Here is a 19633-nt window from a genome sequence, read left to right as displayed (position 1 = left end):
GCTTTCTCTCCATCTCGAACCCGTTGCCATCTGAAAGAAAAAAAATGCCAATTAATTTGGTTCATATGGAAATAAGGAAAAACAAGAAAAGTAAAGGTGAACGGTCGAGAATTCGAGAAGAGCTGGTGAGTGGGGAACAAATATTTAACGGATGTGATGTGATGAGGTCACCATGCATCCGTTTCCCGGCCTGCTGTCCCTGTTACTATATACCGCTGCTATACCACACACACACACACACACATACAAAGAGAGCCGGCATCCATGCACTACTCACGCGCACTAAACAAGGCTGTGTAGTGAATAGACCACTAACTGGCTGCTCTGCTAGTGGATGTAATTTTTTTTACGATGAGATAATGCTAGGTTAATCAGGATTGGGCCAAAAGGTAGGGCATGCATGTAGATATATAGTGGTATATGTATATAGCAAGAAAAGGTCAAGCATGCATATTGTTTGTTTGTGCTCAACCTGGAGATCGAGCCTAGCTTCCTTATCACCAGCTTTTTAGTTTATTTCTATTCCAATTGCTATTCTTTTTAATTCATTATTCAACCCCCCTTATCACAAAAGCCACTTGGCCTTTTTAATTAATTAGTTACCTTCCATTCAACTTGTTGCAATGCAAGGGTCCCTACAAAGAGAACGAAGCGTGTCGGCACGTGTATAAAAAAATCAAATCTTATCATTAAAAACGTTGACATGATGTGTGTGGACGACGACCCTGCAAATGAAGAAAGTTTAACCTCTTGTTATTACCTGGGGCTATATATATAAACACAGTTATTAATTACCTGCTGCAGGGGTAAAAACACTAGCTCATTTTTTTTTCTCAACCCCCGCTAGCAAATTAACTCATTTATATGCCATGACACCGGCCGTCTCCTCCTCGCTGTACGTGTCATTGGCGGCTTGTTTAGTGACACTAGAAGTCTAGAACCCCGGCCGGCCCCTCTCTGCTCTGCTCTGCTCTGCTCTGCCTACCCTATTCCACCGTACCAACGTGATATACCAACGCAGCCTTGCATTGTCGGCTCTATGCCCGCCACCACCGCCAACCTGCTTGCAGTCAGCGACCTTCCTTCAACTAGTGTCTCTTTATATTGTAACATCCGATTTTAAAAACAAAATCAGATATGCACCATATGTGAGTTTTAGAAGACAAGCCTCACATATAGCTACAAATAAAGGATAATATCAAAGGACAATGCATAAATTATATAGCGTAGATAATAAATTAGAAACAACCTTGGGCAGCAAACACGGAAGTGAACTCCAAACTTCGGGTGTTAACCTCACTCTACAGGATCCAACTGACTGGTTGATCACAAGCCCAAAACTTCTCCTGAGATATGGGAGAGATAGCAAGAGTGAGTTCAAGACGAACTCCACAAGTATAACAACTAGATTGTATAGATCCCACAATCTCATGATCAATGTGACATAAATAATATAGAGCATTAAACAATAATCAATGAGTTTCTTAACACAAGATTCATCACCCTTAATGTAAGAGTTCCCAAGGCCGCTCGTGACCGTGAGCACGGCTACTATATCAGTTTTTAACACTCTGCAGAGGTTGTACATCTTTACCCATGAGTCATGATTTACCCTTTCGCCTGAGGTGATCAGTCTCGTAACCCACTACCAAGGTAGGTCGGCAGGGATCACTATGAAGTATTTCAAAGGTTCGTCTAACAAGTTAGGGCCGCTTGGTTTCGGTAGTCAGTCCGTGTGATTCTACCACTCGCAGGGAATCCACGGTCTGCTATCCCCCATTTGCGCCACACGGGTAACCTCTAACAAGCTAGAAAAATTACTCATACTTGACTAAAGCCAGAGCCATTATAGCCCTCATGGTTGCACTTTCATCCCGGTTATCACATACGAATAAATCCTCAAGTTGCTAAAAAGTCATTATTATCATTTGTTGCTTTATATTAATCTAGTCACAAGATCATAGTCATAGAATTAAAACCCAAATGCTATACTTGCCTTGAATCCAATTGCTCCTACTGGTTCTGCTGATCTTACTTGCTTCCAGAGCTCTGATCTTGATCACCGAAGTAATGCCCACTGTCTAATCTCGATCACCAATCATCAACACACAAGCAATCGGAGACAGACATACACGAAGCAAACAAGATTACAATTAGAACAGTACACCAGCAGTAAATAAATTTAATAAAAGCTTTCCAAAATCATCTACACGCTGCTACGATCACGTCAACGCAAAATTCACGCAAAACGGAGTTACGACGCGAAATCTACACATTAAACGAGACTTCAAAGGCTATCTACGGACTTGTAATTAACTAGGAAATCTAACAGTGGTAAACCTAAACAACAGTGGTACTAACGCGAAGCTTACGAAATTATGAAACTAACGCAACTTGAATGGATTGAATCGGAGCTAAAACGGAAAAGATATGAATTTTCTAAGATTTTCTTTAGAAAAGTAATTAATTAAATAGGATCACAAAATTAAAAAGTTTCAAACTGATGAACCAAGATTACTAACATGTTGAACTCGCGAAAACGAATCTAACGCAATTTGAACGGGTCAAATCGGAGCTAAAACGAATATTTTATGGCCAAAACATACTCAGTGGCATTTTTGTAAATATAGAAAACGTATTTTGAAATAAATCGGCAGACTTTACGTTTTCAAAAATGGAAAGCGTATTCCCTCATATGCGCTTTGGACTGCGGGATAGAAATTAGAAAACTAGGGGGTCTCTTTAGAAAATTTTCCAGGCCGAAGGGGTATGGGCATTTCCTGGCCGTCAGATTCAAGATCAACGGGCGAGATTAGATGGGAGGGGAGAGAGAGGGGACTAGCGGCCGGAGTTGGGGAAGGTTGCGGCGGCAGCCATTGCCGGCGGCGAGGAGCTCGCCGGAGTAAGCCGTTCGGGCGCTACGGTGCACCAAATTCGAAACCGCGAGTACCGGGAGAAAGAGGAGAACGAAACGAATTCATTCCCGAGCTCAGCACGGCCGGAGAAGGACCCGCGCAGTGCGGACCACGGCGACACCATTGTTGACGCCCTCGGTGCGCGCGAACAAGGCCCTAGAGGCCACGAAACGGAGCGAAAGAATCACCGAGAGAAAGAGGGGGAGAAGGAGATGCTCACCACGGCGAGAAGCGGGGCAAAGACGGCTCGAAACGCCGAGCGACGCGCGGCCAACGGCGGTGGTTTTCGGTGCTTGCGCAAGTGGAGCAGATGCGAGGGAAGTGAAATGAGGGGAGGGGGGAGGGCGGCTCGGGCGCGGACGCTCTTCCAAATGAGCAAAACGCGAGGGAGAAAGGAGTCGTGGGGGAAGTGGGAGCGGGGTGCAGCGGTTCTGCAGAATCGGGAGAGAGGGAGGAGGCGGTTTGGATGGAGGAGAGGGATGACAGGCGGGCCCGGCCTGTCAGCGGGTGAGGAGAGGGGAAGGGGGAAAATGGCCGGCTGGACCGCGGCCCAGGAAAGAGAGAGGGGGCGCGGGGGGGGGGTGTGGGGGACTGGGCCGAGCAGGCCGAGAGGAGAAGGGGGAGGGAAAAAAATTCATTTTCTTTTTCAAATACATTTTCTACATGCATTTTCCAATTGAATTTTTAAGCACATAGACATTTTGTTTTTAAAACAATCATCACCATAAAAAAGCACCAACATGTATGCATCAAAAATTTTCTAAACTTATATTAATTTTTTTAATTCTCCAAATTTATTTATTTTTCCTATATTTTGATGCTCACAAAATTGACTATAAAATCAAATTCAACTATTTAAAAACAAGCAAATGTTAGGGTGTTACATATATCCTTCCATGCATATTGATAAGAATAGAGATTTTAATTTGGTGAAAAAAGCATTTCAACGGCTTTTCAATTAGATCTTCAAATATTGCCATCTTCATTCTGTTCCTGTTTTCTTACTAGGGCCTTGTTTAGTTCCAAAACTTTTTGCAAAATGGATACTGTAGCATTTTATTTGTATTTGATAAATATTGTCCAATTATAAACTAACTATGCTAAAAAAATTTGTCTTACAAATTATAGATAAACTGTGTAATTAGTTATTTCTTTTATCTATATTTAATGTTTCATGCAAGTGCCGCGAAATTCGATGTGACGGGGAATCTGAAAATTTTTATAAATTTTTTTTGGAACTAAACAAGGCCTAGTTAAAGATGAAGAGTGGGGATGGCTATCCAAAGTGCAGACAAGATATAGAGAAACTGATAGAAGGTGGAAAGATATAGAAAACGATTTTTATACAAAAAATGGCTCTCCAACTGAGGATTTAAAGAGTGAGTTTAAGAAAAACTCTTGGAGATGCTAGCTCATGTTGGTGAAACCCTAAACTCTGAATCTTAAATTTCAAACTTTAATCTCGTTGGTTTTGGAGTCTGAAAAAAAAATTGTTGATAGGCTTTCAAAACACTCATCTTCCTCTGAGCCTCTTATTATAATAAGGAGATCATATATAATGGTTGTGTCACTTAGGTGTTGCTTACTTAGTTACTTGCATGTGATTGAAAAAAAAGAATTTTATGAACCACCATGGTTGTAGCATGGGGGTTTTACGGAAAAAGTATATATATATATATATATATATATGAAGCTTTTTTTTCTAAAAAGTCCATTAAAATTTGTTCCCCTAAATGATGCTCGCATTGTGACCCTTAATCTTTGATTTGGTCTCTTTATCCTTGTTTCTTAAATAAGGTCATTAGAGCAACTCCACCAAATGGAGAAAAGCAATCTCCTTTTCCTAAAAAATTGTCATAAAGTGAAATGAGGTGAAAAACTACTCCACCAAGCCCCCTTTCTCAATTCCTCTTCCCTATATTTTTGTATCAATCCCTCAATTCATCAAATAGAGGGAGCAAGCAACCCCTTTTCCTCCCCTGTCCGCCACTGACATGTGGGTACACATAATAAAGGTGATGAATTTTCCTCAATCTGCTGCAGCTAGCAGCCCTCCCCTATATCTTGTAATTCAGTTTCCTCAATCCCTATAGGACAATTTGAGGGAACACTACAGGATTCAGGTGCTTTGCCGGGTGTAGAACCCGGCAAAGAGCCTCCGGCAAAAAACGACCCGGCCAAGGAGTCTTTGCCGGGAGCTTTTTGTCGAACACCCGGCAAAGTCTTTGCCGGGAGCCGCGCCCGGCTCCCGGCAAAGAAAAGTGACCGTCACGGCGCGATCCCGTCTGCTGATTCTTTGCCGGGTGCCATGACAGAGGCACCTGACAAAGAATTTAGATTTTTTTTGGAATTTCTTTGCCGGCGGCCAGCACCCAGTAAAGGGTTTTCTAATTTTTTTAAAAGAAATCTTTGCCGAGTGGCCTGGCCCTGGCACTCGGCAAAGCTGGGAAGACTTTTTTCAAAAAAAAAAAATAGAAAACCTTTGGCGGGTGCCTAACGGTGTGGCACCCGGCAAAGGCTGACGACAGGTGGCTGCCTTCACGCCGATCGACTTTACCGACAGTCATATTTTGCCGAGTGGCGGCTCCCGGCAAAGAATAAATTTTGCCGATGGCTGAACTTTGTCGGGTGTTTCTTTTTGCCGGGAGCCTCTCTGTCCGGCACCCGGCAAAGAATGCCTTTGCCGGGTGCCCGATAAAAAGCTTCCGGCAAACTATTTTACACCCGGCAAATCAGCAGTTTCCCGTAGTGGAAAGAGGATAGAAGAACCGATGGAGTTGCTTAGCCTTCACTTACAATCTAAGGTCACTATGGCAAAGCGTAGGCAACTACAATTTAGTGTGTGTGTGTATATATATATATATATATATATATATATATATATATATATATATATATATATATATATATATGATGTTTGGTATTAGTCACACAAAGTTAGTCTACCAAAACATCTTATGTTCCGAGTCCATATGATGACATTGGATGCACATTTGTTTGTTCAATCTTCCTACCATTGCTGAGTCTAGGAAGATGTTGAAGCTCATCACTACCGATTACCCTCTGTTGGCTCTAATTCTAGCTAGCAACGATGCTAGGTTTGGACCTGCAGTGATCCATGAAGACTAATCCAAGCAGGTGAAAACGGAAATTGGCTGACAAGCAAAGCTGAATATTGATATGATTTTAAGAAATCATAGGATTAGAGTAAATAAAGTCCTGATTACCAGCTCATGTCGGCATATTCCTCATGGTTTGCTATCTGGAATTGCATCATTCCTAAATATATTTCAGTAATTCCTGATGGTTTTATGCTAGATAGTGAAAAGCAAAGTTTAGGAGGTCAGGCAAACATGGTTTTGTTCCAAAAGGACTACAAGAGATTTTGTCACGCTATATTATTAGAAGGAAGAGCAAACAAAACACTAGCCAAAAACAGGAAACAAAAGGAACAAAAAGGCTGATGTGCAGTAACTTAAATGGGCATTTACCTAGATACTATTTTGTTTTGTTTTTTGTGTGTGTGTGCGTGTAGCATTTTCATTGTCCAGGATATGGCCCCACGTACAGGTGATGTGGTTCACCCACTAATCTCCATCGATCACTCTCATCACATACACTTGCTATATAGTATCAAATCTAGTGTTATTAGTTTGCGACGATGGGGTTTGGAATCTGACACGATTAGAGGGATATGGAAAGGTGGCAGCACACGCAAGGAAAAAGCTTGGATAGGGACCTGCACCAACAATGGCGCTAGGCTAGCCTCCCTGCTGCTCTTCTTCCTCCTCCTGCTGCTCTTGCATCTCTCACCAAGCATCTCTTCGATATATCAAAGATGCTGGGAGCTAGGGTCCCATTATTAGATTCCCATGCAGCAAGCAATCAACCACACCGCCGCCATGCATGCATGGATGCATCTATCATGCGTGCACTCTCTTCGAATATGGAATTTTGTGGTATAAATTTCAATTTCTCTGGTGCAGATTCTGTAGTCTCTACGATTCTGTTATTTATTTTCTTTGCAAGAGTCTGCATATATATTGACACGTGTTCATCAGGAGCGGTCAAACTGAAATTCCATGATGATGAGAAACACTTTCGTTATTAGCTCCTAATGATGAATATATGCCGTTTCAGTCAAGGCAAGCTTTAGTGAACTTCTGATGGATCTTCTTTTCCTTGTTGCATGACATAAATTTTTCATTTTCGTTTTGTGTTTTCTTCAGTGTTATGAACTTATGATAAGTAGCACATATATAGAGCAAAAATGGAGTGAGAATCTATATATATATATATACCCTGTACTCGCTTTGGTGAAATCACAATTGATCATTGTTCTGCTTGCTCTCAGCTTATACTTTTGTCACCGCACCTAATACTACTACTAATAATCAGTGCAACATATAACTGCAAATGCACATGGTAAAACTCACCGACAGATTTCATATCATCCATCTTTTAAGCCACAACAAGTAGTAATATAACCAATAAGTAAAGCTAGGTTACATAATATACAAGTACCGTCGATCAGAGATCGATCAATCGATTAAGACAAATGCAAACTACATATATATTATATTCATCAGTCGATCACACTAGTTTAACCACCATTAATACAAAGCGCTCTCATCTCACCACCATGCATGATCTACTTCGCTCTCATCATAGATTCATAAGCTCTTACTAATTAATTAGTCTAAGACGATAGATGATAATCTACCATCCCTACCGTTAAGTAATTCGTTCCTCGCTTGGAAATTCACAGAGCACACAAGCGCGTGTAGATGATTGATGGATACGCCATGAATCGGATATCAGGAGGAGTCGAGCATCTTCTTGTAGTACTCTTGGTCGTCGATCCTCCAGAGCGAAAAGTCTGGGCCGCAGTACTCCCACGGCGGCGACGCCGGCGGCGGCTCAGCGGCCGCAGCGCCATAGTAATAATGACCAGCTCCGTTCCAGCAGGCGTCGACGACGTAGCTCATCGCCGCAGCGTCGGCTGCCGCGATCTCGTTCCACAGCTGGTCCATGGTGGAGCAACCGTCGTAGTACTCCTGCGGCAACGGCTGCTGTTGCTGTTGCTGCTGCTTGGTTGTCCCTGCCGCGGTGGTGGCCGTGGACGCCTCCTCGAGCTCGGCGTCCTCGTCGCCGGGGCGCTCTTCCCGCAGCGACGACGACGAACCCCCCGACGAGGACGACGTGGTGGCGGCGCCGCTGTTGGGGGATCCGGGGCGGCACTCGGATATCATCGTCACCGAGGACGACGACGACGCAGCAGGCTCCGCCGTCGCTGTCACGGCCGCAGCCGCCCCTGCCGCCCTCCTCTCCTCGAGAGCCTTCTTCCTGGTCCTTGTCCTCCAGAAGTTCTTGATCTCGTTGTCGGTGCGTCCGGGCAAGCTCCTGGCGATGCGCGACCACCTGCTTCCCCACTGCGCGTGGAGCTCCACGATGCGTCGCTCCTCGTCGGCGGTGATGCGGCCTCGCCGGAGGCCCGGGTGGAGGTAGTTCACCCACCGGAGGCGGCAGCTCTTGCCGGTGCGCCGCAGACCTGCACGTACCACCACCACGCACGCATGCACGTCCATCCATCCACCACAAGATCGATCGATCGAGCCGCATGCAGCATGATGGATGCAGAGAGGGAGAACAAAGAAGACAGACGAAGAAGAAGCAAATGGTTAACGACACTGCTCGATGGAGATCTCACTGTGTCGACCGATCCTCCTCAATCTCATGCACGCATGCATGCAGAATTGCAGATGGCAGGGCAGGCATGGATGGAGGAAGATCGATCGACGCACCCGCCACCGCGCAAACCTGACACCTTTGCTAAGAAATCCCATCGGCGTTCGCCGAAGAGGCGCACGAACCGTACCAGCTGCTCGTCCTCCTCGTCCGTCCACGGGCCCTTCCTCATCGCCGCCGGCGTGCTGGTGCTGATGATGATCTGATGCTCGCCATCGCCGTCCTTCTTGTGGTTCCTGCGCCTACACAACAAGGACGACGACATGGTCGATCGATCGGTCGGTTGCTAGCTAGCTATCTACACCTCCTCCAGCGACAGAAACAAAGACCAAGCTTGGATGCTCGATCGATCGATCGAGAGGAAGAAGGAGCTGAGGAAGAAGAAGAAGAAACAACAGGGGGAAACAGCTTGCTTGATTCCCTGGGCTCAGCTGGCCTCCCCTTTATATGAGGTCCACTTGGGTAGTTGGGCTAGCATAGAGCACATAGTATAATGCATGGTGGTGGAGGATATGGCGCATGATGGATGGATGGATGGCTAAGAGATTGAGCAGAGAGAAGGCAGGCAGGCAGGCAGCAGGTGAGATAGCTAGTGCGTAATGGTGCGTGGTGACGATCGTCAGTGCCGCCCGCATGATAGAGGCCATATATATCACATCTATCTAAATTGCAATAAGATTATCGTATTTATCTAGCATACTCTAACGTAATTGTTCTCCTCCATCCAGTATTCCAGTCATAAATAAGTGTCCATTTTGGATGGCGCTCGATATCGATATAGTCAGAACAAGAGACAATAAGTGTCCATACCTGGCATTCAGAGTGTTGGGATTTCATCGCCTCACAATTTGGAATGGATAGAGTAATAATTATCGTATTTATCTAACTATTGGAGGCCGGAAAGATATATATATATATATATATATATATATATATATATATATATATATATATATATATATATATATATATATATATATATATATATATATATATATTGAACGTTTTTTTTCCTCAAATGATTCTCCAAATGACGATTGTGTTTATTTAACTGTTGGAGGGTGGAAAGATATATATAAAGAACAATTTTTTTATTCACATGGTTCTCTCCAAACGATGATGTAGAGAGCGGGTTTAAGAAACACACTTAAGGTCTTTAATTAGGGGCCTTTATTTATCACTTTGATGCCCTTATTATTAGTCAAGTGATACTCCCTCAGTTGAAATTGTACAGGACTTATTTCATTTGGTTCGGACAAGTTCTGATTTGTTCTGCCAATGTATAATTTTTTCAATGAAGAATTTATGCCATTACATTCTTCTTTAAAAGTTGCCTACTCATTATCACAATTTTGTATCCGATGGATGAAATATTCCTAGATAGACTAATTGTCGATCCAAGGAGTCTTATCATAATATAAAACAAAATTCTCCTTGTAAAAAAAAGCAAAGGGAGTACTATTTTCCAAGTAAATCTAGTGATACACTTTTTATTTCCAAAGTTTAGTACTAGACAAGCTGAAGAGATATTAATGGTCCAAGTTTAAAGTATACATAGTTTTTACTATATTGATAAGTATCAAAACTATGAACATCAGCTGGTGAGATTGGGGACACCTGTTTCTTTCAGAGGACAAGAAACTCCTACACGGAACAATAAGGAATAATTCAAGATATGACACTCTACTCAGTGTCGATTCAGGATAGATTCGTGACTTTGTGTCTCCACAACGCTAATTAGTTACCATTGCTTTGGTAGTCATATCCTTAATTAATTATCATGAACAGTATAACTGATAAGTACTGATAATTATGAAAGTAACAAGGCTTACTCCATGCATATCAATATCTGATAGAAAGTGAAACGAAAGGATCAGACGGTAGGCAATCTTAGTCGCTTAACTACTGAGGAGTCCCCTCATCATCTCATCAGACATCTGCTACTCCGTTCATCCATCCTTGCTAGCCAGCTTATCGTTAAACAACGTCAACGATGTGATTCTTTCAGACCTTCTAGACGATTACTGAATGATGATGTCTAGCTTATCACTAAGCATATCCACTGATGAGTGATGCCAACAGCTAAACAAGCTATGGTTATTAATTAGCATGTCGGATAAGATATGATTGGATCTCGACATCACAAATATACGATTTAAGTATTCGGATACGGATACGGTATCAGATGTTAAATATTCGGACTCAGATACGGACAGATCTGAACCCCTCTAAACGAATTCGGTCTCGAATACGGTCGGAAAATATCCGTACCGTTTTCATCCCTGAGCCACCATATGCTGCCATGCTGGGCAATATGGAAAGCTAGAAATAAGCTGTGTTTTGAAGGCAATTAATTCAAAATCCAATCTCGATTGTATGTCATGTGCCCTTATGAGTTATTGGCAGTACATATATGCAGGAATGGACCGAGAGGCTCTGGAGGAAGGGGCCAATACCATGCTAAGGATTACAACTAAGCTGCTGAACAAGAAGCCCCGGAGTGATGATCCTCAGCTGCTGCAAGGTGCGGGTGATACTGATAGCCATCAAGCTGATTGACAAAATTCTTTGATCCAAAAAACTGGAGCGGCTGTGGATCCGCTAACTTTTGTAATAGGCTCATTATGTCTTGCTTACTTATTCTCGTTTAAACTTGTTAAGTTGTTTCTGGAGTCTGTTCTGTGGCTCCCGTTTGGGGTTCTCACTTCATTAGTAGTCTGTTGACGTCAGGTTTGGTAAGCTCAGGTTCTAGTCTTTAGGCCTTGTTTAGTTTCCTTGCTGAATTTTTTTTTGGTAATGTAGCACTTTCGTTTATATTTGGTAATTATTGTCCAAACATGAACTAACAAGGTTTAAAAGATTCGTCTCGTAAATTACAGCTAAAATATGCAATTAGTTACTGTATTTTTTATCTATATTTAATGCTCCATGCATATGCCGCAAGATTCGATGTGACGGAGAATCTTAAAAGATTTTGAATTTTTTGGGTGAAAGTGTGAAACTAAACAAGGCCTTAATGTCCTGCAGTTCTAGCTTCTTGATGTCTGTTGCTACCCTCAACAAACTGAATTTTCGTTATCTTCATAATGGAAATGGGGTTCAACCCTCGGTTTGAAAAAACAAACAAACTAGGATAGTGTGTTAATTGGAAGTACGTAGCAAGGGCAATACAGAGGAGCAAGACAAGGACGGCTCGTGGAGCAAAATACAGGGAAATGAGGAAATGTGCGTTGGGTTGGGCTTGGGCTCAGCCTAATTTGTTTCAAGCCTACTAGCCTAGCTTAAGCATTCCAATAGCTCGAGAAAGCCTACTTTTTTTTAGCATGGACCATGGGTGAGTTTTGGGCATTGGTGGGCTAGGCTTAAAATGCTTATGCATAATCATGACCAAATTATTTCTCTTCCACTCGTGTCACTATCAAAGTCCTTGGCTCATAGTTGAGCATTATTGTCGTGGCAACCAAATTGTTTTCAACATGAGCTTCTCAATAGCTTAGAAAGGAATTAGCTAGGATTTTCCATGGCTTATTAGAGATATTGGGGGCATTTCTCTAGGAAGGGTGGTAAGTTCGATGTCCATGATACAATCTCAAATCTATCTACTAATACAAGCATAAAACTTGCTTGTAGATACCAGTCTCAGATCTATGCACTAAAAATGCTCACAACATCCAAAGTCTTATGGTCATGTTTGTTTTACAAAAATATTGTCTAGTACTTCACCATGAGCGACTCAACATTTTAAAAATGGCCTTGTTTGTGTCTGAAAAAAGGGTTGTGATGAACAACTAGTGGATGTAAAAGAAAGCACAACGATAATGCTAAGTTAGGATTAGGAGCTAGGACGACAAAAGTCTTCACGAAAGGACAAAGCTGGACGATAGGAGCTATACGGCCAAGTATGTTAGTGATTCATCAAGATCATGCTCATTCTGAATTAGGTTGGGTCTAAGCTAAGTGTAGCAATTTTAAAAAGGAACAAACAAACTAGGTAAGGTACTTATATGCGAGCATTCCTATTATCACTATAGCTTTCTGCCACTATTTTCATTCTACTTTCTCTACATAGCGCTCCAACTTGCAACTTTGCAAGGCTACCTACACTTTGTGGTTGACATGTGGGCCACAAAAAACTCATGTGGTATAATAAATGTGCGATTAGCTTTAGTTTACTACTCCCTCCATCATCGGTGCATTTCAGAAATTTTAAGACAGCTAGAGAGAATACTCGAATGATACATTTACACATTTACCCATAGGTTAAACCCAATTAAGGAGTTTCTTCTTAAATTAGTTTCCGTTTGGACAAACTTTGATAAATATGTGTATTGGCACCACGTACAAATATATATTTTAGTACAAATTTTAAAAGTTGTAATACACTATATTCTATTACTAGATAGTCTGCTAACTAATCGTTCTTGGTGTGTTGTCAAATAGCAAGTACTATTTGGGATATGGAAAGGTGCATGGTGGATGCGATCGATGCACGGAAAAAGGTGGGATTGGGACCTGCGCGTACGTGGCACGGTCTGAAAAGTAAGCGCTCACTCCGGGCCAATGGCCAATTGGCCGTAGCTTTGGAATGGAAATGGATGGTTTATTTTGACGATGCTAGCTGCAATGCACGGGCCTTGCCTTGTTCCTTCCATCATATTCATTCCAATTCCAATTCCATTCCATTCCATGGCATCAATCAATTTAGTTAGATATATAGTTATAGATTCCCATGCATGCACATTGCACCTCCCTGTAACCCTGTTTGCAGTTATAGGATTAAGGATCTTTGTTTTTAGTTTCTTGGACGAAAATTCAAAATTTAGAGCTTTGGAGTGTAAAAGTTCCGAGATGTGCAGATTCTAGCTTAGAGACCCGCAGCGCACTTAAAGCCTATTTGGTTCATGGCCATGGCCTGCCTCAGGTTGCACAGAGCACCAGGCAAGATTACTTGAGTATTGTAACTAATTATAAACAAGTCCTTATGGCATGTTTGCATCACTTTTGGGTTATTAGAATCTGATGAGTTGTGATAAGGATTAGTTGTAATAATCTGGGTTTTTTTTTTAAATTGTCCTAGATTGTATATATAGGTACTAGATTATTATTTCCCACTCATCTATAGTACTCTCCTGTTATGGCTTAGGAGTAAGTTTTAGATGGATTATATAGGATTACAATAATCTATTTAAGTTAGGTTATTATAATCAAGCTCATAATCTAGGATGTTTGGATCACCTAGAAATTATTTTTGTCTGATTATAATATCAAGGATGATCCAAACATGTCTTTTGCTTCATGTTTAGTTTAATTATTTGGTGGTGAATGAAGTTGTCGGGTCAGTAACTCAGTATTGAAGCGTACATGTGCAGTATTTTCCTTCCACCATTATATATAATCCTCTAAAATAAGTAGAGAGGTTACCTCAAAAAAAAAGTAGAGAGGTTGCTGAGGCATAAGAGATTCAGGACAAACATAGTTGCTCAGAAACTACAGAAGATCTCATATACAAATTAATCTCATAATCACTTATAATCTTATTACATGAATATACATATATAGAAGCAGCATGACCCTACAATTGTTGTCGAGTTTCAACTGATTCTTTCAGAAATCACAAGACAATAATAATGACATGTTTCGTACAATATGATACAGTATGCAGATGCATGCACCGTAGTTTCGTACACACATATATATGCTTCAAAGTACGTCACTACGTGTAGATATATACTATGTAGTTACAGTATGCAGATGCAAATACATATATGTACTTAGTATATTATTACATATAACATACGAACAGATGCAACGAAATATTAAAGGCGAACGTTTGAATTCATATAGCTGCTAGACTAAACAGCAGAAAACAAATAAGCTAATGATCGATATGCATATATAGATGGCTCCTGATGAAATCAGGAGGAGTCGAGCATCTTCTTGTAGTACTCGTTGTCGTCGATCCTCCAGAGCGAGTAATCCGAGCAGTACTCCCACGTCGGCGACGAAGGCGGCTCCGCGCCCACCTCTGCGGTTGCGGGATGACCACCGGGACCGGCTCCTGCCAAGCCGTCGATGAACATGTAGCTCGCCGCCTCCGCCGCCGCGATGTCGTTCCAGAAGAAGTGGTCAGAGGCGTAGCACTCCTGCTGCTGCTGCTGGTGATGATACTGATGTTGCCTTGCGGCGGTGGTGGTGGACGCCTCGTCGAGCTCGGCGTCCTCGTCGTCGTTGTCGCCGCCGCTGCTTTGCCGCAGCGCTGACTCGGTCACGGCAGAAGATGACGTGGTGGCCGTGCCGCCACAGCCGCCGCTGCTCGGACTCGGACTCGGACTCGGAGAGCCAGAGCAGCTGGACCTGGACGTGGTGGCTGTCACGGACGACGACGACGACGACCCCGAGAACGCCGACGCCGTCTTGCTGCTCCGGCTGCCCTGCTGCTGCTGCGCCGCCGCCTTCTGCTTCCTGGCGCGCGTCCTCCAGAAGTTCTTGATCTCGTTGTCGGTGCGCCCGGGCAGGCTCCTAGCGATGCGCGACCACCGGCTGCCCCACTGCTCGTGGAGCTGCAGGATCAGGCGCTCCTCGTCGGCGGTGATGCGGCCGCGCCGGAGCCCCGGGTGGAGGTAGTTGACCCACCGTAGGCGGCAGCTCTTGCCGGTGCGCCTCAGACCTGCATATATAAGTACGCCGACACATGCGCATGCACAGAGAAGGAGAAGGAGAGAAAAAACAAGGAAAAAAAAACTGGTTAATTAACACCCATCGCCATAGCCTACATCATTCCCCCAAGCACGCATGTATATATATACATATATGTATATATGCATGATGCTTAGGGATTCACCCGCCACCGCGCAAACCTGAGACCTTTGCTAAGAAATCCCACCGGCGTTCACCAAACAAGCGGACGAACCATACCAGCTGAGCGTCTTCCTCCTCCGTCCACGGGCCCTTCCTCATCGCCGCCGGCGGACTGTTGCCGCCGCCGCTGCCCCTACTACTACGATGCTCACCACCACCACCGCCCTGCAGCTTCTTGCTCTTGCTGCCGCACATGCTTGCTGCTGCTGCTGCCGGTGTCGCCATCAACTGATGATGAAGATGATCGTCCATCGGTGTCGTCGATCGGCCTCCTCGATCTTCCTCCCCTACGGCAGCGGCCGGCCAGGCGTCGTTGATGGTGTCCTTCTCCTCCGATCCTCCCTAGCTAGCTCCGAATTGTCCCCGTCGTCGACCGATCTCTGTGAGCTGCTTGGCGCTGGATGGACTTAATAGCTTGGTGGCTGGCCGGCAGACAGAGACAAAGGCCACCCAAGAAAACAAATAAGCTTCGATCGACGATGCACCTATCAATCGAGAGGAAGAAGAAAGGGACTGCAGATAGATGCCTCCACTACTTGTGTACGATATATAGATTCTAGTACTAGCTGCTCGCTAGCTGGAATGCTGGATGCTTTGCTGATGAGTACACTTGCTTACTTATACCAGATCCTCCTCTCTGTACTGCAAGCCACACTGCATGGTTATATATATATATATATATACAGGTACACATATATATACAAAAGAGAGCTGGTTGAATTGGTAGCTAATAAGAAGGAAGAGGAGCTGAGTGTATAGTACTACAAATGGTGGGGTAGATCTGGCAATGCAAAATGCAAGGGTAGCAGCTGCTGGATCGTACGTGGTGGATGAGTGCTGCTAAGACGACGACGACGATGAGAAGCTGATAGCTAGTGCGAGGTGAGGTCAGTGATGGGCACCCCGCACTGAGAAATGCTCCTATCATGTGTTAGCACTTGCGAATTGGGGACTTTCTAGAGTCACCTCACCTCACCTCTCATCACCTCACCCTCTTTGTTTGTCGTTGCACACATATATACTTTGCACAAACAAATCATTAAGTTTTGGAAACTTTTAACCAAGAGCGAGGTTTTTATTTTGTTTGTGACCAGCGTTTATTCGGGTTTTGTTGCGGGTAATGTTTCAACATATACTGTATTTCTTTCAAAGAAAAGTCCATCTTTGCCCATTTAACTACTATCTCTAGTCTTTGACCATTGAGCTATTGAAATCGGACATTAAGACATTAAGATAATTTTAAAAGGTGATTTTTGCTTCTATATAGGCCTTTTACAAATAATAAAAATTGGCTTATCTTTTAAAAGCCTTATTTAAATCAGATAAATATGAAACATGTACCCACTTTTTCAAAAAAAAAAAACTCTATCAGTTGATGCTCTACTTATTATTATTTGGACCTTATTTGTTCCTTTAATTTTCTCATGTTTTCTTGCCCAATATTGTGCTTGTTATTTATTTAAATTATATTATTTGGTTGCTATATTAGATCACGATTCACTAGTGTGTTTGACTAGAAGGCCAATAGACTTGAATGCATATGCATGGAGATCTCAAAGATGATACCAACCTCATGAACGCCATGATCCACCACATACAAATTCTATTTAGACAATAGACATTGCATGACTAGTGTTTTAATTTATTTTGATTGCTTGAGTAGATAGCTAATAGGTTTCATAAAAGCCAAGAGCTCAAGCATCATGCTGCAATCAACTAATTTTGTGATCAAGATAAAGTAAAGTGCAAGACGCGCGGTAATTTAAATAAATAACAATCACAGCTATGAGCAATTAAAAGACTAGCAGCTGAACAAATAAAGATCCAAATTGACTCTAAAAAGAAGATAGACAAAATATTACATTTTGAGAAAATAAGATTATTGATTATCATTTTTTTATTTGCAAAGAATTAGCTGTGAAATTTTAGAGGTGAATCTAGGTTTTATTATTTTTCAGAAAATACATATATAAGCAAATTCACCTTTAAAACCAACTAGAGGACCGGATTTGTTCAGCTTCCATAGTTTTACGGTCAAAAGATATCTAGTTTTTGAGTGGCCAAAATTGGAATGGATTTCTTTGTCTTATCTTTTCGAAACACAATCTAGAGGCATGCCTATATGCATGTACATTTACCTTGCACACGTGTCACTCTCTCCCTGAACCTTCAAGAGGCTGAGTTATCACGTACTATTGAATGAATAATATCGTCGTTGTTTTTTTCTTAAATAAATTTAGAAAAATACCACTAGACCTAGGACTTATTAAATTTAGGTGGTCAAGTTCTACTCCAAGAAGCATAACCAGATAGTTGCAAGCAAGTTTTGGATTGAACCCTGAGTTTAGAGGCCACGAACTTCCTCAATAGAACGTACAATCAGTTCCTCATGGATTAGTGATTAAAAGTTTTAATAGTGGATCAAAATAATCTCTATGTATATCATGGTGTTAGATTGTCTCTACACATCATACAGGATGTTTAATGACATAATCTGAATTGCTTAACTGTTGATGAGTATAGGTTTTAGCTGAAGTGCAAAATATCTTCTACTATAGCTGCTAGCTTGTTTGACAACATGGTGTCATAATTGTTGATCTAATACTCTTCAGGCCTTCTAGCCGATACGGTTCTTTCTAGGCTTATATTAAGCGCCATGTTGCAGTTCTTAAGCATATCCTTTGCTATCTTCCTAAAGAAAAATAATGAGGGAATATGTTCTCAAATGACAAGCAAAAGTGGTGAATGCAAGCTGCATTTGCATAAATGCTTGCGTCATATCCAAGATGGCCGGATTGACAAGATAATTAACCGAAGAAACAGATTATTCCAGTCACTAGTCATTGTGATCTCTTGTTTCTCGGTCATCATCTTTAGCACACGACTATGTGAAAGCAGTAATTTCTGTCAAAGAAGCAATTTCTCAGGTCATAATCACCAGAGAGACTGATTTAGCTCGTGCGCAATAGAACTAATGATCAGTGTATTAAGGATGACGCTTATACGATTCTTCCGAAAAATCTTTGCAAAAACCAAATAAAATAGAATTTAGGCTGATACGTTAAAAATGGAATTTAGGTAGAATTGATCGGTCAGGGGTGAGTTTTTTTATGAGAGATGTGCAGTATGAGGTCATACCTGCTATTTGTGGAAGTGGTCCACCACCAGTAAACATTGCTACTAGTGGTATCCACCAAATTATATATCAAACGAAAAGGCAGAATCCACTATCATATTTACAAATTCGCTACACCTGGCTTTCTCAAACGCATGCCGGAAATCCAATGTATAAGTTTCATATACATAGAACTTGTTCAACTGCTGTATGAATTCCTGAAAAAAAAACAGTGAAAATCTTCAGTGTTCCACATGAATTTCTATGGATCTCTCTCTGTGTCCTGAGAGTGCTCAAAATAAAGGGGGTATTACGTGATGACTGAAAAAAAAAAGATCAGAAATCACTGATATGGTGATTCATTAACTATGTCCATCTCTGGCACTGTATAGTATGTAGCACTGCTGAGGCTGCACTAACTCTCTTTAAAGATCAGGTTGATGTGCTAAACAACTGCTTCATGGTTAGAGAAAAAGCCTGAGCTCTTGGGGGTCACTGTTAGTGTTGTGCCTTTCTCATCATTCTTCCCAGGAAAAAAAAAGGTAAGCTGATAAGCGATAAGATAGGTGATGTGGCAGTGCACCAAAACGTCGTGCAACCTACGGCTCAGATTGCACAACAGTGCACGTCACCATGATATGTACTCCTATATTTATATATTTATTTATTTACCAAAAAGAGAGAGAAAAAGTGTTTAACAGCAATTCAACTTGTCCAGTCCATCTTGCCCAGCACCAGCAGTTAGTGACCGTCAATTTTTACAATTCCACTAGTAAGCTTGCTGTCACTGGACATTGCTTCACCATCATGCATCAGATTAGTAGTCTTCATCAAGGGATGAAGCCAGTAAATCTGAACAAGAGCATGACCAGTTCATGTTTAGCCACCTGAGAACCTGAGATTAGCACAACAATCTTGTTAATCTGACCACCGCCGTGAAGAGATCAGGGAGGAAGGTTTCACTTTTTTTTTTTTTGAGAGAGAGAGCAGGAAGGTT

General features: G+C 42.3%; 2 protein-coding genes across 2 annotated transcripts; both read right to left on the bottom strand.

The window, feature by feature from the left end:
• LOC110430376 (transcription factor MYB59-like) lies at positions 7392 to 9283 on the bottom strand. The gene is made up of 2 exons (XM_021448031.1): positions 8736 to 9283; positions 7392 to 8466 (listed from the first exon to the last, which is right to left on the bottom strand). Exons 1-2 carry the CDS (start codon positions 8926 to 8928, stop codon positions 7733 to 7735), a joined length of 927 nt encoding a protein of 308 aa, XP_021303706.1. The 5' UTR covers positions 8929 to 9283; the 3' UTR covers positions 7392 to 7732.
• LOC8068692 (transcription factor MYB21) lies at positions 14338 to 16451 on the bottom strand. Its single transcript, XM_002439117.2, has 2 exons — positions 15521 to 16451; positions 14338 to 15330 (listed from the first exon to the last, which is right to left on the bottom strand). The coding sequence occupies exons 1-2, from the start codon at positions 15771 to 15773 to the stop codon at positions 14579 to 14581; spliced, it is 1005 nt and encodes a 334-aa protein (XP_002439162.1). The 5' UTR covers positions 15774 to 16451; the 3' UTR covers positions 14338 to 14578.

The sequence above is a fragment of the Sorghum bicolor genome, chromosome 9, assembly GCF_000003195.3.
Source record: "Sorghum bicolor cultivar BTx623 chromosome 9, Sorghum_bicolor_NCBIv3, whole genome shotgun sequence".
Classification (NCBI taxonomy): Eukaryota; Viridiplantae; Streptophyta; class Magnoliopsida; order Poales; family Poaceae; genus Sorghum; species Sorghum bicolor.
This window is presented reverse-complemented; position numbering and strand designations above follow the sequence as displayed.

Coding starts and splice junctions, on each gene's coding strand:
- LOC110430376 (XM_021448031.1), bottom strand. CDS start 8,928: ATGTCGTCGTCCTTGTTGTGTAGGCGCAGGAACCACAAGAAGGACGGC. Junction 8,467..8,735: donor TTTCTTAGCAAAGGTGTCAG/GTTTGCGCGGTG, acceptor TGGTACGTGCAG/GTCTGCGGCGCACCGGCAAG.
- LOC8068692 (XM_002439117.2), bottom strand. CDS start 15,773: ATGGACGATCATCTTCATCATCAGTTGATGGCGACACCGGCAGCAGCA. Junction 15,331..15,520: donor TTTCTTAGCAAAGGTCTCAG/GTTTGCGCGGTG, acceptor TTATATATGCAG/GTCTGAGGCGCACCGGCAAG.